Source organism: Monodon monoceros, unplaced genomic scaffold, assembly GCF_005190385.1.
Source record: "Monodon monoceros isolate NGI ecotype Baffin Bay Population unplaced genomic scaffold, NGI_Narwhal_1 Super_Scaffold_9, whole genome shotgun sequence".
Taxonomy (NCBI): Eukaryota; Metazoa; Chordata; class Mammalia; order Artiodactyla; family Monodontidae; genus Monodon; species Monodon monoceros.
This window is the reverse complement of record NW_021703786.1, coordinates 43,207,556-43,230,092: the sequence shown is the minus strand read 5'-3', so window position 1 is coordinate 43,230,092 and position 22,537 is coordinate 43,207,556. Positions and strand designations below refer to the sequence as shown.

At 42.3% G+C, this 22,537-nt stretch overlaps 1 protein-coding gene across 1 annotated transcript in view; it reads left to right on the top strand.

Annotated features, from left to right (window-relative positions):
• Positions 1–22,537, top strand: part of DNAH9 (dynein axonemal heavy chain 9) — a 301,339-nt gene that overhangs the window by 56,659 nt on the left and 222,143 nt on the right. The window contains exons 18-20 of the mRNA XM_029211821.1: positions 12,591–12,813; positions 13,413–13,579; positions 20,591–21,461. Of these exons, the coding sequence (XP_029067654.1) occupies positions 12,591–12,813; positions 13,413–13,579; positions 20,591–21,461 (1,261 nt within the window). The remainder of the gene's footprint in view (positions 1–12,590; positions 12,814–13,412; positions 13,580–20,590; positions 21,462–22,537) is intronic.

The following is a 22,537-nucleotide window of genomic DNA, read 5'->3' as shown; positions in this document are numbered from 1 at the left end:
GGCTTGCATTTGAAAGGCACAGTCAAAAGCAGGTTGTTTACTATCTCTAGGAACTGGCTAACCCTGGGAGGGTCAGTCCCTCCAGGGCCTACAAGGCCCCAAATGTCAGAGCATCAGAAACACAGGGTTGATACAGGGCATAGTTACAGCAGCTTCCATGTGTCCCTACCAGGTGAGGCTTCACAGGATGTAACAGTTGTTTTAACAGGAAAACACATGATAGAGCACTGAGAAGGCCTGAGTCCTCCTTGAACCCCTGTTTCCTTGTCTCTGAAAGAAGACAGTTTGACTGGATTCCTGTAAGGTGCCTTCCAGTTTTAATAGTTGGTGATCCATAAACTGACTACTTTGCTACACTTTGGGAGAATGTCTCATTGTGTTCTCAAAGATTAGATTTAAAAAAAGAAATAATAAGAACAATAAAAAACATTTATTATTGAGTGTCTACTATGTACCTTGTAATTCTGTGATTTCCACCTTCTCTTAGTAGGTGTCAGGATTAATCCCACCTTGCCTTACATAAATACACTGACAGAAATCCAATCCTTCATTATCATCTGTCTTATTCAGCTTGGACTGCTATGATATTGCAATTTGTAATAAGACATATATATTGGATTGACCGAAAAGTTCATTCGGGTTTTTCCATAAGATGCATGGGAAAACCCGAATGAACTTTTTGGCCAACCCAATATTTGGTCTTCATCCCTGTTTCTGGCAAAAGCTCCTATAACCCTTGTATTTCCTAAGTGGTGAGAGCCATAAAGGTATCTTTTGTTCTGTTAATGGTAACTTTTGGACCTCACCTATGGATGGGAGGTGGTTGTCAGAACAACCAACCATGTGATTAGAGGTTGAAACTTTTAGTCTTATTCCCCAGAACTCCAGGGAGGAGAGAGGGGCTGAGGATTGAATCAGTCTCCAATGGCTGATGGTATAATCAATCATACCTGTGTAATAAAGTCTCCATAAAACTCAATAAGATAGGGTTTCAAGAGCTCCCAGTTTGTGAATGTGTGGAGATTCGGAGGAGTGGTGCATTCAGAGAGGGTATAGAAGCTCCACATCCTTTCCCATACCTTGCCCTGTGCATCTCTTCCATCTGGCTGCTCCTGAGTTATATCCTTTTATAATAAACCAGTAATCTAATGAGTAAACAGGTTCTCTGAGTTCTGTGAGCCACTCCAGCAAACTAATCAAATGCAAGGAGGAGGTCATTGGAACCTCTGTCCTATAGCTGGTCAGTCAGAGGCAAGGTGACAACCTGGACTAGTGTTTGGGTCTGAAGGGGGTGAGGCAGTCTTGTAGGACTGAGCCCTTAACCTATGGAATCTCCAGGTAAATAGTGTCAGAATTGAGTCAAGTTGTAGGACAGGCAGTTGGTGTTGGAGAATTGCTCGGTGGTGTGGGGTGCCCCCCTACCCACCCATAGGCATTGGAATTGGTATTAGGATCCTTGTAGCTGCCATAACAAAATACCACTGACTGGGTGACCTGAACAACACAAATTTATTTCTCACAATTCAAGAGGCTAAGAGGTCTAAGATCAAGATGCCAGTCAATTTGATTCCTGGTGAGAGCTCTCCTCCTAGCTTGCAGACAGCCATCTTTTCACTGTGTCCTCACATGGCCTTTACTCAGTTCCTGTGCACAGATAGAAAAAGAGAGATCTCCTTCTTCCTTTTCTTATAAGGCTACTAATCTCTCATGGGGGCCCCACCCTGATGACCTCATCTAACCCTAATTACCTCCCCAAAGGCCTCAGCTCCAAATACCATCACAAATGGGGAGTTGGGGCTTCAACATACGAATTTGTGGGAGACACAGACATTTAGTCCATAGCATCATCTTAATTCTCATCCCCATTCAGCTGCTTATGCCCTGATCTTACTCAGTCCCACCCTTGCCCTTGCAAAGCCCTCCCCTGTGCTCTTCCCCTGGACCTCAGGATCTTGCATCAGCAAAGTCCACTGTCCCTTCGTCTTCTCTCATCCTTTTTTTGCTCTAACTGAAGCCCAGCTCTCTCCCGAGGATACTGCTTCCCTGCAGCCCTCCCAAGTAGGGCTGATTTTTCTCCTATATCCTTCTTACCACTGGGCCTAGAGGTAGATGAGATATTCTTGCTCTTCATTGCAGCTTCCAAACCATTCCACCTGGTCCTCCCTCAAAATCTCTGGCTCCACTGGAGTGAATTCTATCAGACAGTAAAACCTGCCACTTGTCCCTGCCACAGTCACCTGCCAAGCCCTTAGCCATTCCTCCCCTTCGTTGCAGGTCATGTCATCTGGCTCAGTCTCCCTTTCCCATCCTTCTGCTGATAATCATCCTCAGTGACTCAGCATCCACATGGAGCCTTCATTATACCTGCCTCTCATTTTCTTGACCTCTCCCTCCATTGCCATTTCCTTCCGTCGTACCTCTGCTATCTAATTCTGTGTTGTGCCCTCAGTGGTATGGAAGGAAAGATGAGCAAGTACTTGCTTCCCCTTCAAAATCTCAGGTTAAAGCATTCCATTCTCTGACCACCACTTGGTATCTTTCCAGCTCACTTACTTGGCAACGGTGCCATGCAAAGTTCTTCAGACTCATCAGGATTTCCAATCCATTGGTCGCGATGCTTTATCGGGATAGCTCAGTGTTTATCACCCTTGCTCCCCATTCCCGTTCCCACCTCATAAAACCCTGACTGTTTAAACTCAGTGCCCCACGCCTGCACCTGAGCAATTCATCCTTGAAGGAAAAACAAACCAGTCTTCTGACCAATCTCATATTAAATTTATGAACATAAATTCTTTTATGAACATTTTCATAGATTCTTCCCAACTCCCATAATGGACTCTTCTTTTCCTCTCTCCTTAAACCTCAAATATCCTCTCTGCCCTTACAGCCTTGCCTCTCATTTCACTGAAAAATTAGAACCAATCACAAGAGAGCTAACTCACCTTTCACCAACAAATCTACCAACCTACCTGCATTTGAAGCCATACATTCAACTACCTCTCCTGTTACAGTGAATAAGCTGATTTTCTAAGTCCAGCCTCTTCTTATCTACTCGAGAACTTAACTTCCTTAAATATTCCCTATCAACAACACCATCTATTTTCATACATTTTCCACAGCATGCAAATATATTGTCACATCTGGCATCTTAAAAGAAAGGAACACGGTCCCAGGAGTCCTTCCAGCTACAGCATCATTTCTGTGTGCCCTCCTTCATAGCAAAATTCCTCAAAAGATGTGTCTATACTTGATCCCTTTACTTCTTCATCTTCCATTCTGTCTCTACAAGAAATTTTATTATATAATGTAGCATAGGGGCTTCCCTGGTGGCGCAGTGGTTAAGAATCCACCTGCCAACACAGGGGACATGGGTTCGAGCCCTGGTCCCGGAAAATTCCTCGTGCCGCGGAACAACTAAGCCCGTGCGCCACAACTACTGAGCCTGCGCTCTAGAGCTCACGAGCCACAACTACTGAAGCCAGCGTGCCTAGAGCCGGTGCTCCGCAGCAAGAGAAGCCACCACAATGAGAGACCCGCACAGCGTAACAAAGAGTATCCCCGCTCACCACAACTAGAGAAAACCTGCCCACAGCAATGAAGACCCAATGCAGCCAACAATAAATAAAATAAAATAAATTAAGAAAAAAGAAAAATTTTAAATGTAGCATACGTATGATTTAGAGAAAAATATTAAAATGAATACTCTCATTTACTTTATCCAGCGAAGAAACAGAACATTAGCTACATTTTAAAATTCCCTTATGTACTCTTCCCTGATTAAATCCCTCTTCCTCCCTACCAGATGTCACCCCTGCCCTAAATGTGAAATAATCCTTCCCATACTTTTCTTCATGGCTTAGTGTATACATATATATATATATACACACACACACACACACACACATACACACAGATATACATATATTGAGATTTCCATTTTAAAGCTATAAAAATGAAACAGTGTTGCATACTATATATCCCTCTGTCCTGTTTCTTTTATTCAGCATTATATTTGAGACCCATGCACGCTGAGAATATAGCAGTAGTTCATTCATTTCCACCGCTGTAGGGTGTCCCATCATCTGAATATGCCACAATCTATCTATCCATTCTGTGGTTAATATGGTTGTTTCAGATGGTTTCACTAATATCAGCAAGGTTGCTATGCATTCTCTTATACAGCTATCACGGTATCCATGAGCAAACATGGCTCTAGGGTGTATAGCTAGGAGTGGAATTGCTGGGTCAGTGCAGGTAATGACAACTCTTGCCAAGGTGGATCGGCCATTTGTGAAGATTCCAGTAGCCCCACGTCCCCAACACCTCTTGCTGCTGACAAACTATTTACTGCTGGCCATTCTGCTGGGAGCTTAGTGGTATCTCGCTGTGATAGACATTTTACATTACTCTCATTATGAATAAAGTGGCTCATCTTTTTGTGTTTTTGGATGAGTCATTATGCTTCCTATTCTGTGCTTCTTCATAGCTCTTGCCCATTTTTTGTTGGACTTTATTTTCTCCCTTTTTATACTTAGAAGTGATTTATATATTGTATATCTAATCCTTTGCTGATGGTACATATTACAGATTTAGTCTCCCGTTTTGTGGCCCGTCTTCCCACTCCATTTATGGTACATTTTGATGACAAGTTCATTTTTATGTAGCCAAATGTGTCCATCTTTCCCTTGTGTTGTCTTCTTTTCTCTTGTTAAATAAATCCTTTCTTGTCCTGAGATCCTGGTGATACTCTCCTACATCCTCTCCTACAAGTTTTATCTTTTGCGTTAAATAGCTCTTTGTCGGTCACTGCATTAATATGATGCAGTCCTAATTACTATAGCTCTGTAATAAATCTTGATATCTGGCAGAGCGAGTCCCTACCTTGTTCACTTTCATTAAGAATGTCTCAGTCATTCTTGGCCCTTCCTTACTATTTTACTTACATTTTAAAATCAGTTTGTAGAAGAAAAAATCCATTGGGATTTTGATTATACTTGCAGTGACTATAGATCAATTTGAGGAGAATTGTCATCTTTGTAGTAATAGGTATTCCTAAGAACATGTTATCTCTCCATTTATCTTCCTTAATATCCTTCAATGAAATTTTGTAATCGTTTCCTTTAAAATGATTTTCACGTCTTTCTTAAGATTTATTCCTTAATATTTTATTTTTTGTTTCCTAGTGTAAATGATATTTTAAAATCATATTTTCCATGGAAATGAATTGACATTTGTATGTCGATTTTGTATCAAGCAACTCTACTAAATAAGTTGTTAATTCTAATAATTCATCGTGTACTCTCTGGGGTTTGCTATGTGCATAGTCATCATCTACAAATTTATGATAATTTTATTTCTTCCTCCTCAGTCTTTTTTTTTAAATGCATTTTATCGCTATTTCTTATCTGACCACACTGACTAGGACTGTCAGTATAACATCGAATAAAGTGGTGATGGTAAGTATCCTTGTCTTGTCCCCGATCTTAAAGGGGATACTTTCAACATTTCATTACTTAGTATAATACTCTGTGAGTTTTTTATGGCATCTCTTTATCTGATTAAAGAAGTTCTCTTCTAGTCCTAATTTGTTAAGAGGATTTAGCGAAAATGGATATAACATTTTATCAATCGCTTTTTCTAACTCCATTAAGATAATTCTGTTTTTTTCCCCTCAATATGTTAAAGATGTGACTATATTATTTGGTTTCTAATACTGAACCAACCTAGCATTATTGAGTTAAGCCCAACATGAAACGTTGTCTTTTTCAATATATTCATTGCTTGATGTTGTTTGCAGATATTTTAGTTAGCACTGACGTGTCTGTTTTTGATGAAACTGGCTTTCAGTTTTTCCTTTCTGTAACATCTTTGTCTGATCTTGCTCTGTGGTTTTCTAGCTTCATAAAATGGGTTAGGAAGTAACCTTCTTGTTTTTTCTCTGTAAGAGTTGGTGTAAGATTGAAATTCTCTAATCCTTGAAAGTTTAAATCTCCTATTGAAACATCTGGCTTGGTATTTTGCTTGTGGCAAGATTTTTACCTGCAATTTCTCTAATGTTTATAGGAATATTAAGGTTTTCTATTCCTTAGTAAGTCATCTTTTTCTAGGGATGTATCCATTTCATGTAAATCTTCAACTTATTGTCATGAAATTTATATTATGCTCTTACCTGTTTAATCTCTACAGAATCTATGGATATGTTCCTTTTTAGATTTCTATTCATTTCTATTGTGCTTTCTGGCTTCTTTACTTAATTAATCTTCCAAGAGATTTACAAAGAACAATCTTATGGACCCATTGATCCTCTTTATTATAATTTGATTTCTATTTTGATAATTTATTCTTTTATGTTTATTATTTCCTTCTATTTTCTTTGGGTTTATTTTCTGTCCTTTGGCTAAGTTAAGATGTGTGCTTTGCTATTCACCTTGAGCCCTCTATCTTTCTTAATGTAACACTTAAATTTATAAGTTCCCTTCTAAGTACAATTTTACCTACATCTCACGAGTCTTAGTAATAATTAAGCTCTAAATATTTTTAACATTCATTATGAGGTACTTATATATTTTTTTAATCTTAAAACATGGGTTCTTCTAGTTGCATTTCTGTCATTAATTTCTAACAATTGTATTGTGGTCAGAGAATGTAACATATGTAATAAAAAGCTTCTGAAATTTGTTGAATTTGGTCAGTTTTTATAAATGTTCTGTGCATATTTGAAAAGAATGTGTACTCTGTAAATGTTGGGTATAATGTTCTGTGCATGCCTATTTGATCAAACTTGTTTTCTTCAAATCCACTATAACCTCGCTGCCTTTTTTTTTTTGTCTGCTTAATTTATCAATTACTGAGATAACTGTGTTAAAAATCTTCCACTTTGATGGAGTCCACAATTTCTCCTTGTAATTCTGTCACTTTTTGTTTCATATTTTTTAAGGTTATGCTATGTGAGCATACAGCGTTTGACTTTTTATATATTCCTGGAAAATTGAATCTTTTAGCCACACGTTAAAAATCTTTTATCACTAGCTATATTTCTTGTGTTAAAGTGTGTTTTGTTGTATATTAGTATAACAAAACCAATTTCCTTTGTATGACATTTGCCTGGTGTCTCTTATCCTCTGGCTTTCAATATTTCTGTGCCTTTATATTAGAAGAGATCTTTATAATTGATATAGAACTGAATGTTTTATCTACCTTAATATCTTTCTTTTAACTGGAGCGTTTTGTTCATTAATGTCTGTTGTGCTATATTTGAATTCATTTGTACCATTTTATTGTGTCCTCTCTATTTGTTCTTCTTTTCTTTGTTTTCTTTCTTGCCTGCTTTGGGTTGCATTTTTTTAAATATTTTCTTTTATTTTTCCTTTTTCTTATTCCATTTTTTCCCTTCTGCTAATTTGGATGTTGTGCTATCTAAGTCTTCTTTTCTAATAGTTAACCATAGCTATTTTAAAAAACATTCTTAAAAGGAGTAAACTAATCAGTACTGTTACTCTTTTCACAACCAATACAAGGACTTTAGTTTGATCTCAACCGTTCATACATCAAATTATATTCTATAATTCCAAGTAATTTCAGTTGTTCTCTGCTATTTATCTAAACTCCACAAATCATACTTTATTTTTATACACTCACTGTTTATTTAAATTTATCTGCATATTTACCAATATCTTTGCTCATTCCATCTTCCTACATTACAGACATGCTATCTGAATTGTAGTCAGTAGAACGTCCGTTAATAAGGTTCTTTTGGTAAAACTCTCATTCTTTTTCTCTCCAAATGCATGTATTTTGCCCTTGTTCTTGAAAAAATTGATATGTGTAAGAGAGAATTCTAGGATAACATATTTTCTGTAAGCCTATTGAAAATATTATTCCATTGTGTCCTGGCTTCTTTTTTTTTTTTTTTTTTGCGGTACGTGGGCCTCTCACTGCTGTGGCCTCTCCCGCCGCGGAGCACAGGCTCCGGATGCGCAGGCTCAGCGGCCATGGCTCACGGGCCCAGCCGCTCCGCGGCATGTGGGATCTTCCCGGACCGGGGCACGAACCCGCGTCCCCTGCACCAGCAGGCAGACTCTCAACCACTGCGCCACCAGGGAAGCCCCCTCCTGGCTTCATTTTTGGTGTTGCATCATCAGCCATCAACTTAGGGTTTTTTTAATTAATAGAAATCCGTCTTTTCCCTGCAGCTAATTTTAAGATTATTTTTCACGTTTGGTAATCTGCAGTTTCATACTGAAGTACTTATGTGAGGGTTTCTTTATATTAATTTTACCTTGAACTTGTTGGGCTTCCTTGATCTTATATTTGGTGTCTTTCATTAATTCAAGAAAATTCTCAGCCAAGATATCCTCATAGATTGCTTCCTGCCCATTCTCTCTATTACCTCCTTCTGGACCTCTTATTACACTTGTTACACTTATACACTTTTAAATATCACCCATGTATTTGAATAATTTTCAGTTTTCAGTTGTTTGTCTTTCTTTACTGCAGTTGAATAATTTCTCCACTTTTATCAAAGAGCAGCCTAATTCTCTCTTTTAGTGTTGTCTAAATCTCTTGTTTAATCCATTCATTGAGCTTTAAATTTTAATTATACTTTCTATTTTTAGATCTTCTATTTGGTTATTTTACAGTTTTGCTTACTCATTTTTATACCCTCCCATTCTTTGCTCAAATTCCTTCTTTTTTATTTATTCATTTTTCAAGTTTTAGAATACATTTACTCGAGGATAATCTTAAGATAACTTTTGATTTGTCAGCCTAAAAATGGTTTGTTTCTTCTTGCCATAGATCAAAGTTAACATAAAGGGCTATGGAAAATTATTAGCTTCTTTCTACTGGAATTGCCCGCTAACATAGCACAGTATGATCATTTTTGCATTGCTAGAACACATATTAAAAGTTTCTTTTCGGGCTTCCCTGGTGGCGCAGTGGTTGGGAGTCCACCTGCCGATGCAGGGGACACGGGTTCGTGCCCCGGTCCGGGAAGATCCCACATGCCACGGAGCGGCTGGGCCCGTGAGCCATGGCCGCTGAGCCTGCGCGTCCAGAGCCTGTACTCCGCAACAGGAGAGAACACAACAGTGAGAGGCCTGTGTACCGCAAAAAAAAAAAAAAAAAAAAGTTTCTTTTCACAAAATAATGCCATCACAGGCCATAATTTTCATATTATCCACTTCAATTAGTTTTGTCACTTCTTGAATCCATCATTCGATACAAAGGTCCACACACTATCACAGATTCTGGGCATATTTGGAAAGCCGCTGAAATCACCTCCATTCCTGATTATGAGACAATGCTGAATTTATGCTTGAACATAAAGGCAGTTGGGGCCAGGATAAGGCATGGTGACCTGCTGAGAATGTAAGAGTTTATCTAGGCTTCTGAAGGGTGATTCCTAAAGAAAGCATTTCTGTACGAACTGATATATCATACTTAAAAGGATGAAGTTGTTTTTCTTAGTAAATCTTGAATAGATGCCTGGGAAACTGCAGGGAAAGCATTTGCTCCTGGTATGTGGGTCAGAAATAGTAAAGCAAAGCACCTAAACAAGAGCTCTTTTGTCTTTTGACATATTAAATATTGCTATTTTATATGCTGCACCTGAATTCCAGTATCTAAAACATTCACAGGTTTAATTCAGCTGTTTCTGCTGGCTCCCACTCATGGTGACTTCTTTCCTTATGTATTTTGTGACTTTTGATTATAAAATCATGTTCCTTGGAGAGTAATCCTTTGAGGATTGGATTCTTGTTGCATTCCTCCAGAAAGGATTTTCATTTGTTTCTGCCGGTCATCAAGGGACTCTTCCAACCCCAGACCACTTATACCTCAACTTACAGTAGTCCATCTAGTGTCATGGTTAATTCGGGCGAGTTTCCATGCTGTCCCATACCATGCAGCCTGTTTATTTCTTGTTCACCCTTAACGGCGTTGCAACTTCACACGCAACTTCCTATTAGCTTCCTCACCTTGAGTGGGCCCTAGGCTTAATCACCTGTTCCCCAGTTCTCATAAAGAATCAAAGTAGAAGCTCAAGATCTCCGGGGTTCAATAGAAACTATCCTGTGAAAGCCAGCTTTGAACCTTGCTTACCTCCCAGGGTCCTTGCTTTCACTACATTTTCAGCTTCTGGAGATACCTTAATTTCATGCCACCTTAGTGATGCATTTTTAAATGATTTTGAAATATGTGCTTAAGCATTTCTGTTGTCTTAGCAGAAGGGTCATTCATATTATCGTGTACACCATACAGCTAGAAACAGAAATCCACGCTCTCCAACTTATCCTCCAGTCAGGCCTTTATTAGACTGCTCAACTGAAACCAGTCTTGCCAAGAGCACCGATGATTTTCATGTGGCCGCATCCAATGGTGATGATCAGTCATCGTCTTACTTGTACCTCTCTGCAGTATTTGGTACAGCTGATCACTCCCTCCTTCCCAAATGGCTTCTTCAGGAGACCTCACTTTCTTGATTTCCTTCTTCGAGGTCTCCTTGACTGGTCTCATCTCCTCCAGGACTCAAAATATTAGAACTCCTGAAACCTCGATCCTGGAATTTCATTTCTAGCCACCGCCATATTCCAGGTGATATTTAATCTAATACTTTGAATAATCTGTGTGCTGATAACTACCAAATTTATATTTTTAGCCCCGTCTCTTAAGAGCTCTAGACTTAAGTTCAACTGCCTAATAAGTATCTCCGTTAGATGTTTGGGAGGCATGTCAAACCTAACACATTTATTTCTTTATTTTGACCGGGCCAGGTGGCTTTCAGGATCTTAGTTCCCTGACCAGGGATCGAACCTGGGCCCCGGCAGTGAACATGCCAAGTCCTAACCACTGGACCACCAGGTGGTCCAGTAGCCTAATGGCATTAGACATTAGGCATTTCAGTAGCCTAATGGCAGTAGACCTTAGGTTTAGGGAATTCCCTAAACCTAACATATGTAAAACTTATCTCCTTCCCTCTTCTCCCTCCAAAAAACCCCCAGTCTTCCCCAGTTCTTCCCCATCTCTTTAAATGGCATCATCATTCACCCCATTGCCAGGAGTCCTTATTGATTTCTTGATTCCCTCACACCCCTCCCCCAACCCATTAGTGGGTTTTATTAGCTCTGCATGCAAAGCTGCCTTGAATCTGACCACTCCTCATGTCCACCATCCGGGTCAAAGCCAGTATCTTCTGTCACCCAGACAACCACAATAGTCCCTAAATGCCCCCCTGGCTTCTGTTCTGTCTCCCCACCCATGTCACCATCACCATCATCATCACCACCTCCAGCTGAAATCTGTTCTCCTCCATCTATAGTTCTTTTTGAAAATCAGTCAAATTATGCCCTTCTCCTACTCAGAATTCTCACACTTAGAATAAAATCTGAGCTGCTTATCATGGCCAATAAGGCCTCCCAGTGTCTGGCCCTTTCTCTGACCTCTTCTCCCTCGGTGCTCCCTTCTGTTCTCCTTATGCTTCTGCTACCCTGACTTTCCCCTTTTCCTCAAGAGAATCAAACTGAATCCAGCTTCAGTGCCTTTACTCATGCTGCCCCCTGTCCCTGGAAAGCTCTTTTCCTGTTTCTTTCTTGGCTCACTCCTTCATATTGTTTACATTTCTGCTCAAACATCACCTCCATAGAAAGGCCTTTACTGACCACTCCATATAAAATAGTTCTGACCTTAGTCTCTATGCCCTTATTTCATGGCACTCATCACCATGTGAAACTGTACCATTTATCTCATTGATCTGTGTCACATTTATATTTCCCACTAGAATGTAAGTTTCATAAGGACAGAGACTTTATCTTATTTATTATACTATTCTCAGAACCTGGAAGCAGGCTAGGGCTCATAATAGTTGCCCAATAAACATTTTTGAATTCAAGAATGAATCTCATTTAACTCTCACAATAACCAGTGAGAAAGAAATGATTTTTCCAATCTTGTAGGTGAGGAAACTGAGGCTCAGAGATGTTAAGTGACTTGGCCATGGTTACACATCTAGTAAGTGTCAAAATTAAACCCAAGCGTGTATGACCTTTGAGGCCATAGTATTTATTTTCAGTTTTTTAAAAAATAATTTGAGATTCACAACATAATTTGTAATATATTTACTTTGAAATAATTTCACTTTGAAATAATTTCAGACTTACAAAAAAAGTTGTAAAAATAGTACAAAGAATTCTCTTTTACCTTTACTCACCTTTCCCAAATGATAACATCTTAGATAACCAACCATGGTACAGTTATCAACACAAGGAAGTTAGTATTGATGTGGAAGTAGTAACTTACATAGTACAGACTTATTCACATTTCACCAGTTGTCCCAGTAATGCACCCTCCATCATGGAGGGCTAAGTCTTTGTCCTTTGCGACCTTGACACTTCTGAAGAGGGTTGTATCTTACCATCAGGATATGGAGAGTTTTCCATGATAATACCATCAGGATATGCAGAGTTTTCCATAATAATACCAGGAGGATGGAGAGTTTTCCATAATAATAGCTATTAATGTTGGGGAACTAAATAAATCTTCCTTTCAAGGAGTGAAAGGAGAATGGCTCCTCACATTCTGTTTGTTTTGCTCAGCTTGGCCGACCTTGAAGCATTTATAAAAAACAGCGAGAATGTCTTGCTCAAGAAAGTCGGAAAAGGAGATTTCCAAGGATTGGTTGAAATTATGGGACACCTTATGGCTCTTAAAGAACGACAGAGCAGCACTGATGAGATGTTTGAGCCTTTAAAGCAGACTATTGAATTGCTGAAGACCTACGGACAAGAACTGCCGGAAACACTGTTCAGGCAGCTGGAGGTCAGTGCAAAGTTTATGTTTTCTTAATAAAAGAAATAGAGGGAAAGTTTGGGGATTTCAGAGTGGGATGAGGTGGGTTGAAGTAAATGAAAAACAGAGCTTGGTGATTACTCAAGGTCCATGCTTTGGAGCTAAATGTGTCGCACGTGTATAATGTGTACCACTTTCTTGAAACTCAATAAATATGAAACACTGTAACGCTGGACATACATGGGAGAACTGATGTGGATGATGTGTTTGGGTTCTTTTTCCAGGATTATGGATGAGCTGAAGTTTTCATTCGGAGAAAAAAAAGCAGGTCTGAGGAATGTTATGATGGTCTAAGAGATGTGGGGCATAAAAGGAAATAACTAGGCACTCTTAGAAAATGTAAAAAAGGGCCAGGGTTACTGGCTTAGAAGTTGAGGGCAAGAAGGATAGTGTTGAATCAGAAGTAGGTGGTCGTCGGGAGAGTGGGCATCCAGGGAGCCAAGTCAAGGAAGGGTCGAACGATGCCACGGCATCAGAGCCTGGCATCGGGGCAGAGATGAAGGCACCCGGGTGCGTCCAGCCTCAGGACCGTGGGGGAGGGTCTGACCACACTGAGGTCTCCTTTGCAGGAGCTGCCTGAGAAATGGAACAACATTAAAAAGATGGCTGTTACCGTGAGGCAGCAGGTGGCCCCCCTGCAGGCGAATGAAGCGACCCTCCTCCGCCAGAGGTGCGCGGCCTTCGAGGCAGAGCAGCAGCGGTTCTGGGAGCGATTCCGCAGAGAAGCCCCCTTCAGGTATGCACCCAAGCTGCCACCACTGCTTCCCGGCCTTTAAGCACGGCAGCATCTTAAGTCACGGTGATCTCTCCGTGGAGTTCGCGTATTCTTTTAACAAGTGAAGACTAGTTACTAGTCTTCCCTCCCATTTAGGTCCACTGGTTAGAACCTGGTGCTCATGTTCACAGAGTACCACTGCGGCCCGTGTGGGATGAACAAAGACTGTACAAATACTTTAAAAAAGTCTAGAAGCTTCTGTGTCTCCAGGTCTATAAAGGGATTGTGTGTGGTAAGATTACTAGGTTTTTACTAAACTGTTAGTATTCTAAATTCTCCCAGACTCCTGTTCTTTTGGTTTAAAATAGTGGCTGATAGAATTTTAAAATAATTTTGGAAGGCATTTCAGTAGCCTAATGGCAGGATTTGAAGTGATGGATTTACTTCAAGGTGTACTTTCTCTGCTTAGTAGTTAGTTCTCAGACTCCTCCCTACTTGTGGTCAGGGGTCTTTACACGAACAAAACAACTGTGGGATGGGCAACACCCATCCACACGTGCACACACACACAAGTCCTTTTCTCAGGGGCTCACTGCCTTGGTGGAGAAATCTACAGGGTCTGCTCTGGTCTGCTTCTCAGCATCGGGGGCTCCAGCCAGGGGTACCAGCCGGCTCTGTGTCTGCTGACATGCCAGCTGAAGTGGACACTCTCCCCTCAGGCCAGCTCCGGGGTTTGCTTCTGTTTCCCTAGCGGGCTTACTGCTGGGTCTCTTCTGTAGTTTTGGAGGTCTCTAGACTGAAAAATGCCCTATGTAAGGAGCAACGAAGCTTTTTATTTTCAAGGGTTACTTACACACAGAAATCTGACATTGAGAGATACACACTAAAGCAACAAACAAAATGGAAAGAGAAAATCACAGCTTTATCGGGAGGAAAGACAACATAATGATTAAGTACATGGACTCTGGATTTAACAAGACTGGTGTCTAATCTCAGGTTCACTACTCACTGTCTAAGTCAGGGCAGTCACTTAATATCTCTTTGCTTAGTTGCCTCATCTGTAAAGCGGGGTTAATAATAGTATCCACCTCATAAGGTTGTTGATAGGATTAAATAATGAATCTTTGCAAGTTTTAGGCATAGGACCTGGCACTAGGATAACCAGCCATCCTGGTTTACCTGGGACAGTTTTGGGGTTTTTTTTCTTTTCTTTTCTTTTTTTTATTAAAGCATAGTTGATTTACAGTGCTGTGCTAATTGGGATGGTTGTGGTTTTAACACTGAAAGTCATACATCCAGGGAAGCCCCTCTATTTCAGGCAAACTGAGACTTAGTCACCTCACCTGGCACACAGTAAGGGCCTACCTATTCTATTATTCATTCATCAAACATTTATTAAGCAGCTACTGTCTTCCAAGCATTATACTTGGGGCTAGAGAGACCGAGATGAGTATGTCAAGAGGCAGGGGAGGACAGATGTGTAAACTGTGCTTACGATAAATGTACAACATGGAGCTCTAAAGCATTAAAATCACCTGGGGTCCAGTCTGTCCCACAGACCAACTAAATCAGACTTTCTGGGGATGAGACCGGGCATCAGTAGTTTGTAATGCTCCCCAGGTGACTCCAGTGTGTAGCCAAGGTAGAGACTGCCTCCCTAAGGGAAGTAACTGGTTCCCTTTTAAGCAATCATTCCAGGGCATATAACTCCAAATGAGTCTGTGTCCCTTTAGAATAAGTGCCTTAGGAGCTATGCCCTTGTTCCAAAGAAGCATCTATTGCTCAAAACATTTGTGGAACTTCTTTTGGGACTATTCCTTCAGAGTCTGAAGCACATTCTTTTGATTCTCCTTTGGGCATACAGTTGAATTTCTGAAATTCGACACTGATCACACAGGGCCAAAGCTGGTGAGGCAGGCGGGCAATTAAGCTGGGTATTTCTGCTCAGTGCTAACAGTATCCACACCTAAGGCAACAGCCACAAAGGTAATGACACTGATATCTTTACATCATCTGTCCCTTTTTTAAAAAATTTCTAAAAAGGAATTCAAAGATGTCTGGTGAAATATCTTCCCAAACAGACTCCCGAGACTGCCTGAACGGAACAGCCCTCGTTTGCTGGTGTGTTTCTGTGTGTCTACTGGAAATCTGGCGTCCCTCCTGATAGCTCTTGTTGTTTTTTAATTTGATAGCTGCATTGGCTTTTCTTTCTTAGCACTTTTATTGATATCTATCTGCTGGCTGAAAGGATATTGCTACCCTTAACTTGCAAATTCACATCTGTTAATTTAACATGCAGATGAATCTTTGCAAGAGACTTTGAAAAGAACTGCTCACAGCAGTGTGGAAAGCCAAACATTACTGCAATTTTGATGTTTTTCTCTTCTTGTCAAGAAAACTATCAAGACTAGAGCAGAATCGTGGATTTAGGGCTGAAGGGAATCTTCATGCGTGTCAACGCATGAGTTTGTTTCTTAGTTTCGTGTGCATGAATGTGTGTGTTTAAAATGTTTAGACACCGTGCGTGGCAAATGAGTTGAATTCTGGTTCCTCCACTTTCAGATCAATTTCTAAAATGCATCTCTGTGAAGGCAAGTTTCTGTTCCCGATTAGATGATAGGTGAAGCTCACGCTGATCTTGTCTTTGGGAGGAAAAGGAAAGTGCGTGTCTCATCTGGCCCTTGCAGTCTGACAGGTGCAGGATGAATCAGGTCATTGGGGGAGGTTCTTTCTTCATGTTCAAGTTGAGTTTTTCTTCTTCCTTCTGTTCTTAACTCGAAGCTGTATCAGCACATTCCTAGCTGAGCTCTCTCACTTCTCAGTAATCGGCTAAACCATCATAGCCAGATTCAAGCCCTTCTCACACCTCTCGAAATTGGAGACTCATTCTCCCCTTTGAGTGACAGGGATGCACCAAGCTTCTAGCGGCTCTCTTGTTCAGTTCCTGCCCTTGAGCCCAGGCTTCCTGGCTTTAAGGAATGAATGCCATGTTATCCAGCCTCCTTACCCACATCAAGATCAGGATAATCCAGGGGTTTCTGGGTCAAAGCATTTGATCCCTAAAGCTCCAGTTCAATGGAGACCATCAGTGTTTCCAGCTGGCCAGCCACCAGATTCTGTGAACGGTGGGGAGAACCTTCCTAAAGACCTCCTCCCATTGGGTGCTGTCCTGCATGACAACCAGCAAAGCAAGGCTTTCCAAATAGCCCAGTGCAGCAAACGTGAGGAAAGAAGGGCCTTCATCTTGCTTGTGCAGGGTCTCTTGTCCCTTCAAAAGTTGGAGAAAAGAGTAGTATTAGTCATGAAATCTCTCAGGGACATATCCGTATCCTCAGACATGTCATTAGTTCAACTTGACCCTGTTCTTGCAGTTAATCTGACTCACTCACATGACTCAGGCTTCCGTAGAGCAGAAGCGGTTGTGTTCTCAACAGTGGAGTCAGCAAAAAATGATTTAAGTGCTAGGATCTTCAGATAATACAGATTCCCTGACCTCAAGGACTTAACAGCCTCAGGGTCAATTTCAAAAATGAGTATCCAGACATGTCCATGGGGGCCAACTTTAACGCCCACTGGGGAGGCAGTTCACAGCCCTTGCAGAAGCTGTGCTTCAGCCAATGGGCAAATGAGACTTAGCCATTTGGAAAAAAGAGGGGTGGACAGCGAAGATATTCCAGGCAAAGGAAGCAGAACATAGAGACACACGGGGATGAAAACATAACAACCAGCTGGAGGACTGCATGTATGTGTGGCTGGGATGCAGGATGTGGGAGATGAGGATGGAGAGGTCCAGGTGACCAGGCCTTGACCATGAATGAGCACTGAGGAGTACAAGCATGAGAACAACACACATCATGGTAACACCAGTCTTGTGGCTGCAGAGAGCAGAGTGGAGCGAGATGGACTCAAGGTGGGGCCTCCATGGGGTGGTGAGTGATTGCAACAGCTGGGTGCGAAGCAGGAGGACTGAACTGAAGCCGTGGCAGTGAGCATGGAGGAGGAGGATGGACGTGAGGGAGACTTAGGAGGGAGAATCAGCAGGATTGAGTGAATACGGGAGATGAGCAGGGAGAGAGCCTGGTGTAATTCTCCATCTTCCATCTGGACCAGTAAGCTGGAAGGGGTGTGTTCCGCTGCTCCTGAGATGGGGCCACAGGATGGGAAGAGCCGAAAGGTCACCAGGTCAGAGGGAGCGTGCTGAGTTTTATGGTACCTGTGGGGTATCAAGCACAGGTGTGTCACTGTTCCTTGTATGTGCAGGTACAGAACTGAGGTTGACATTTACCAGCCGCTCACTTCCCAAGAATTCATTTAAGTCACTTAGTCCTCTCTTTCTCTTTGTGCCTATGTCTAGGGCAGGCCTGAGTCTGTACTTTTTCCAAGATCATACAGATGAGCACTGTATTTCCATTTCTCTTAATTATAGTTTTATTCATCCAGATTTTCCAGGCATTTCTCTTTTAGATTAAAATACTTTTGCATTATTATTTGAATTTCAAAGACTAACTACACCCTTTTCCCACCTATTACTTTCTTGTTCTCACACTGCATTGTTCCGCCAGGCTTTGGAGAACTGCTTCAAGTTTATTAGGCGCATTAATCAGGTCTGTGAATATCCTGACAGTTTGCACTAGAGGTTTGAAATGGGAAGAGGGTTACCTGCTCCCCTGTCTAGAGGTTCCTTTCACTACTTAGGTCAAATTAACTTTTATGTGTGCTCAGCTACAGGAAATGAAAACCCACAGATTTAAACCATAAACAAAAATTATGCCACGGGGCAGATGAAGTTTGGAATAGGTTTGACAAATGATCACCTCCTACAAATATTTGAGGAACCAATATTGATTCAAGGATGTTCATGTGCGCTGAGGAAAGAAGAGTTAGGAAGATCATTCATTGTCTTCTGTGTCCACAGACCCCCAACACTCTGATAGCACCTGTCCTATCGAATATGCCTGAATTTTATTCCATTAATAAATTAAACAGAATGTGGGCTTTTAGAATTTGTCTGATTTATACTGACACCAAGTAGCTAAATTCACTTTCCAAGTTCACTCTAATGAAGTTAAAAAGTAGAACCAATGCACTACATACTCCAACAATTAGTCTTTGGAGAGAATATGCAGAAGGAACCTTCATGCTTGGTAATCTTTCCTGCTGACCCACTTGCCACGAAGATGTTACATTTCTTTCCTTCTAGTTCTTTCTCTACTGCTCTCATAGAAGAGAAAGCTACTTGCCTATGTAGACAGAGGGCCCTCTTCAACTCTGAGAACTCCAACCCACTCTGAAACACTTGGGGACTGGACAACAGTGAAGACACACATTCAGTCTCATTCTCTTAAGATGAAAATACACAACCAGGGCACATGAGCCGAAACTATTTAGATGGAACAGGCGGGAATCAAACATAGCAGGCGTCAAAGTTAATCTGACACTAGTTTAATGGTATGCGTAACTGTTACTGTGTTGCATGGTAATTAGGCTTAAGTGGCAAGCAGTTCAGGTAAATGACTTTAATTCGGATTACTTTCCATCCGTCAAGTCAAATATTTCCAGAGACAACTGAGAGGAGAGACAGTTCAAGAAAAGGAGTTTGTATGTCATCTTCTTCCTTTTTCCCTCCCCTCTGTATCCCACCAACCAACACACACACACACGCACACACACACACACACACACACACACACACACACGGGATCAGAGGAAATGGCCAATTCTCTAATCACTCCTTTCCTCTCAACTTTCCCTTTATGTTGGACCCCGTGACACCCTATTCTGATTTTAGAGAAAGACGGTATTCACACTTAAGTCACGGTATCCCTGCTATCTAGCCTTCCATGCACACAGAAACAAGAAGATCTGAGACTGGTGATGGGAAGAAAGGATAAAGGGAGGCTGGGGGAGGAAAATGAGAGGCTCCTTGAACATTGTTCTGGGTGCTCCTGACCCATGTGGGTCCCTGTGCACGTGCAGCTCTTATGTTGGAGGAGAGGCTCTGCCGGGAACGCAGGTTGGAGGTGCCGCAGGGTAAAGGAGGCTCACGGCCATGAGGACCAGGAGGAACGGTGGGGGCAGTGAGCACCCACTGGGGAGAAGAGGGGGAGGAAACGTGGGCTCGAGCTGTAAAGCGCGATGGAGTGCTTATACGCGTGCGGCGCAGAACCAGAGGCTGCCGCCGGATGCGGGAGGAGATTGGGGCGGCTTGAAGGAGGTACTTCGGAGATGTGGAGCCTGACAGGAGACCTGCAGCGCAGGAAAGCCAAGCAGTGCAGGCCCGCGGTGAGGGCTTTGTGCGCACACTGCAAAGTCCCTATCAGTGGTTCTCACATCTGGAGACACTATTTCCTGAAGGTGATGCAGGCTGTTAGCATGAGCCTCACCACAGAGAAGGACGCCGACCTGGCACATCGGAATCACCTGGGGAGTTTGTAAAATGCTGTTGCCTGGGTCCCGCCCCCAAAGATTCTGATTGAATGAGACCAGGGAGCAGCCTGATCATGGAGATCATTTAAAGCTTCCAGGAGGCTCTAACATGCAGCCAAGACTGAGAGCCACTGCCCTAGAGGGAGCAATGCCAGAGTAGGTCAGGATTGGTCTCTGTCACTTACAGACCACCCACCACAAGTAGCTCCTGGCGGGAGCTTTGCCTGTACAGCCTCTGCAGTAACAGGACAATGCTCTTTTGTGTCAAGTGAACTGGACGCCAGCAAGTGGAAGCAGAGTCTAAAGGGGGCTTGAACAAAGGAGTATTTCGCACTGCACCTGGGTGGGGGAGGTGGGGAGTATTTTTATTACCCTCTCAGATGTGAAGAACAGATCCGGACATGGTGTTCCTCTTGAATCGCTAACTGGTTATGTTCGTCCCACTCCAACCTACCCCGATGTCTTTTCCTCCCAGGCTTTGGTGAAAGTCCCTGCCCTTTGCTAAAATACTAAGGATTTAAGGATTCGAGCTGTCATTACTCTGGTGATTCTAGGAGATGGCGCTTGTGTGCTCCACTTATAAAGGGAAAACATTGTGTTTTGTAGGTTTGATAGCACTGACCCTTATCAGATGCTGGATGCCAGGCACATGGAGATCCAGCAGATGGAATCCACCATGGCCTCCATTTCGGAGTCTGCTAGCTTGTTTGAGGTCACCATCCCTGACTATAAGCAACTGAGGCAGTGCAGGAAGGAGGCGTGCCAGCTGAAGGAGCTCTGGGACACAATTGGGATGGTGACCTTCAGTATCCATGCCTGGGAGACCACCACGTGGATGGATATCAACGTGGAGGCCATGGACTTGGAGTGCAAATGGTTTGCCAGGCACATCCGGAACCTCGACAAGGAGGTCAGGGCCTGGGATGCCTTCACAGGCCTGGAAAGCACCATTTTGAACACCCTGACCTCCCTGAGGGCTGTGGCCAAACTGCAGAACCCAGCCATGCGGGAGCGGCACTGGAGGCAGCTGATGCAGGCCACGGGTGTGACCTTCACCATGGGTGAGGGCACCACCCTGGCACTCCTCCTACAGCTTCAGCTCCACCACTTTGAGGACGAGGTCCGGGGCATTGTAGACAGAGCTGTGAAAGAGATGGGCATGGAGAAGGTCTTGAAGGAGCTGCAGACCACCTGGGTCCGCATGGAATTCCAGTTCGAGCCCCACCCGCAGACCTACGTGCCTCTGCTGCGGTCCGACGAGAACCTCATCGAGGTTCTGGAGGATAACCAAGTCCAGCTTCAGAACCTGATGATGTCCAGGTACATTACCTTCTTCCTGGAGGAAGCATCGGGCTGGCAGAAGAAGCTGTCCACTGCTGACACCGTCATCTCCCTCTGGTTTGATGTGCAGCGCACATGGTCTCATCTAGAAAGTATATTCATCGGATCTGAAGATATCCGGGCTCAGCTGCCCCAGGTACCTACTGTGGAAATCCTGCTCCCTCTGTTGCCATCCCTGAGTCAAGGGACGATCCCCCAGTTCCTGTATCCTCTAGACCTTTTCTTCTCTGCCTCCCTGCCTTGGCTTCACCCAGGGGTACCTCCAATAAATGACCTTCCAAGCCACCAAAAGTCAGACAGAGGGAAAGAGAGAAAGTGAAATGTATGCCCGCGAGTTTGTTCCTAATGTGTAGGAAAAAGAAAGGAGAACTGGTTTTAAAAACAAAACCGAAAAAAGTGTATAGGAGAAAGGAGGTCAAAAATATGAGCTGCTCTTGGGGTGTTCCACACATAATTACAATGCGGGCATTGATTGGAAGTGAGCGTCGTTTCCAGGCAAACTCAAGTTCCTTCTCTGCAGCGAGCTGTTCTGTAAAACTCGGGCCTGTGCCAGAAAACTCGGGCCTGTGCCAGCAGGCTAAGTACCAGTCTTCAGCTAAATACTAAATGAGGAATTTCTCTAAATATGCATTCTTCTCATTACTACCTTTCCTGTAGTTGCTTGCCCCTTGTAATTTGTCCTAATTAATGTGCATTAATGTACTTCCCCCCGCCAGTGGACTCTAATTCATTTAAAAAGAGATTTTCCAGACTTCTTCTGTGTCCCTCAGCACAGCAGCACAGCGAGTTCTCTGCTTACAAATTAGTTTGATTCCAAAATGTCATATGTTGTCCAGATCTTGTTTCAGAGTTAAAGCATTCCATCAAACATGATATTTTTCCAGCTCATCCCACAAATGCATATTTAGTGTAATAATGCAGATTAAAGATTGTACATTTGCAATGAAAAATAACAGAAAATAATCCTGCTATAGCTATTGTCATTAAGCAAAATTGAATAAGCCAGATTTTATTAATCTCCAACGCTAATGATTGAAGAAGGGCAGGTTTAATGAGAAGGGGGTGTAGGTGGAGACTTTTGTACACATTTTAAAGGAGACATTTGAGAACTTTCAATCCAACATAATAAAGAATTCATATCATTAACTTTTCAGGTTTGTGTGTAAAACATATAAATACATTTATTTTCTTTGTATTAACAATATGGTAACA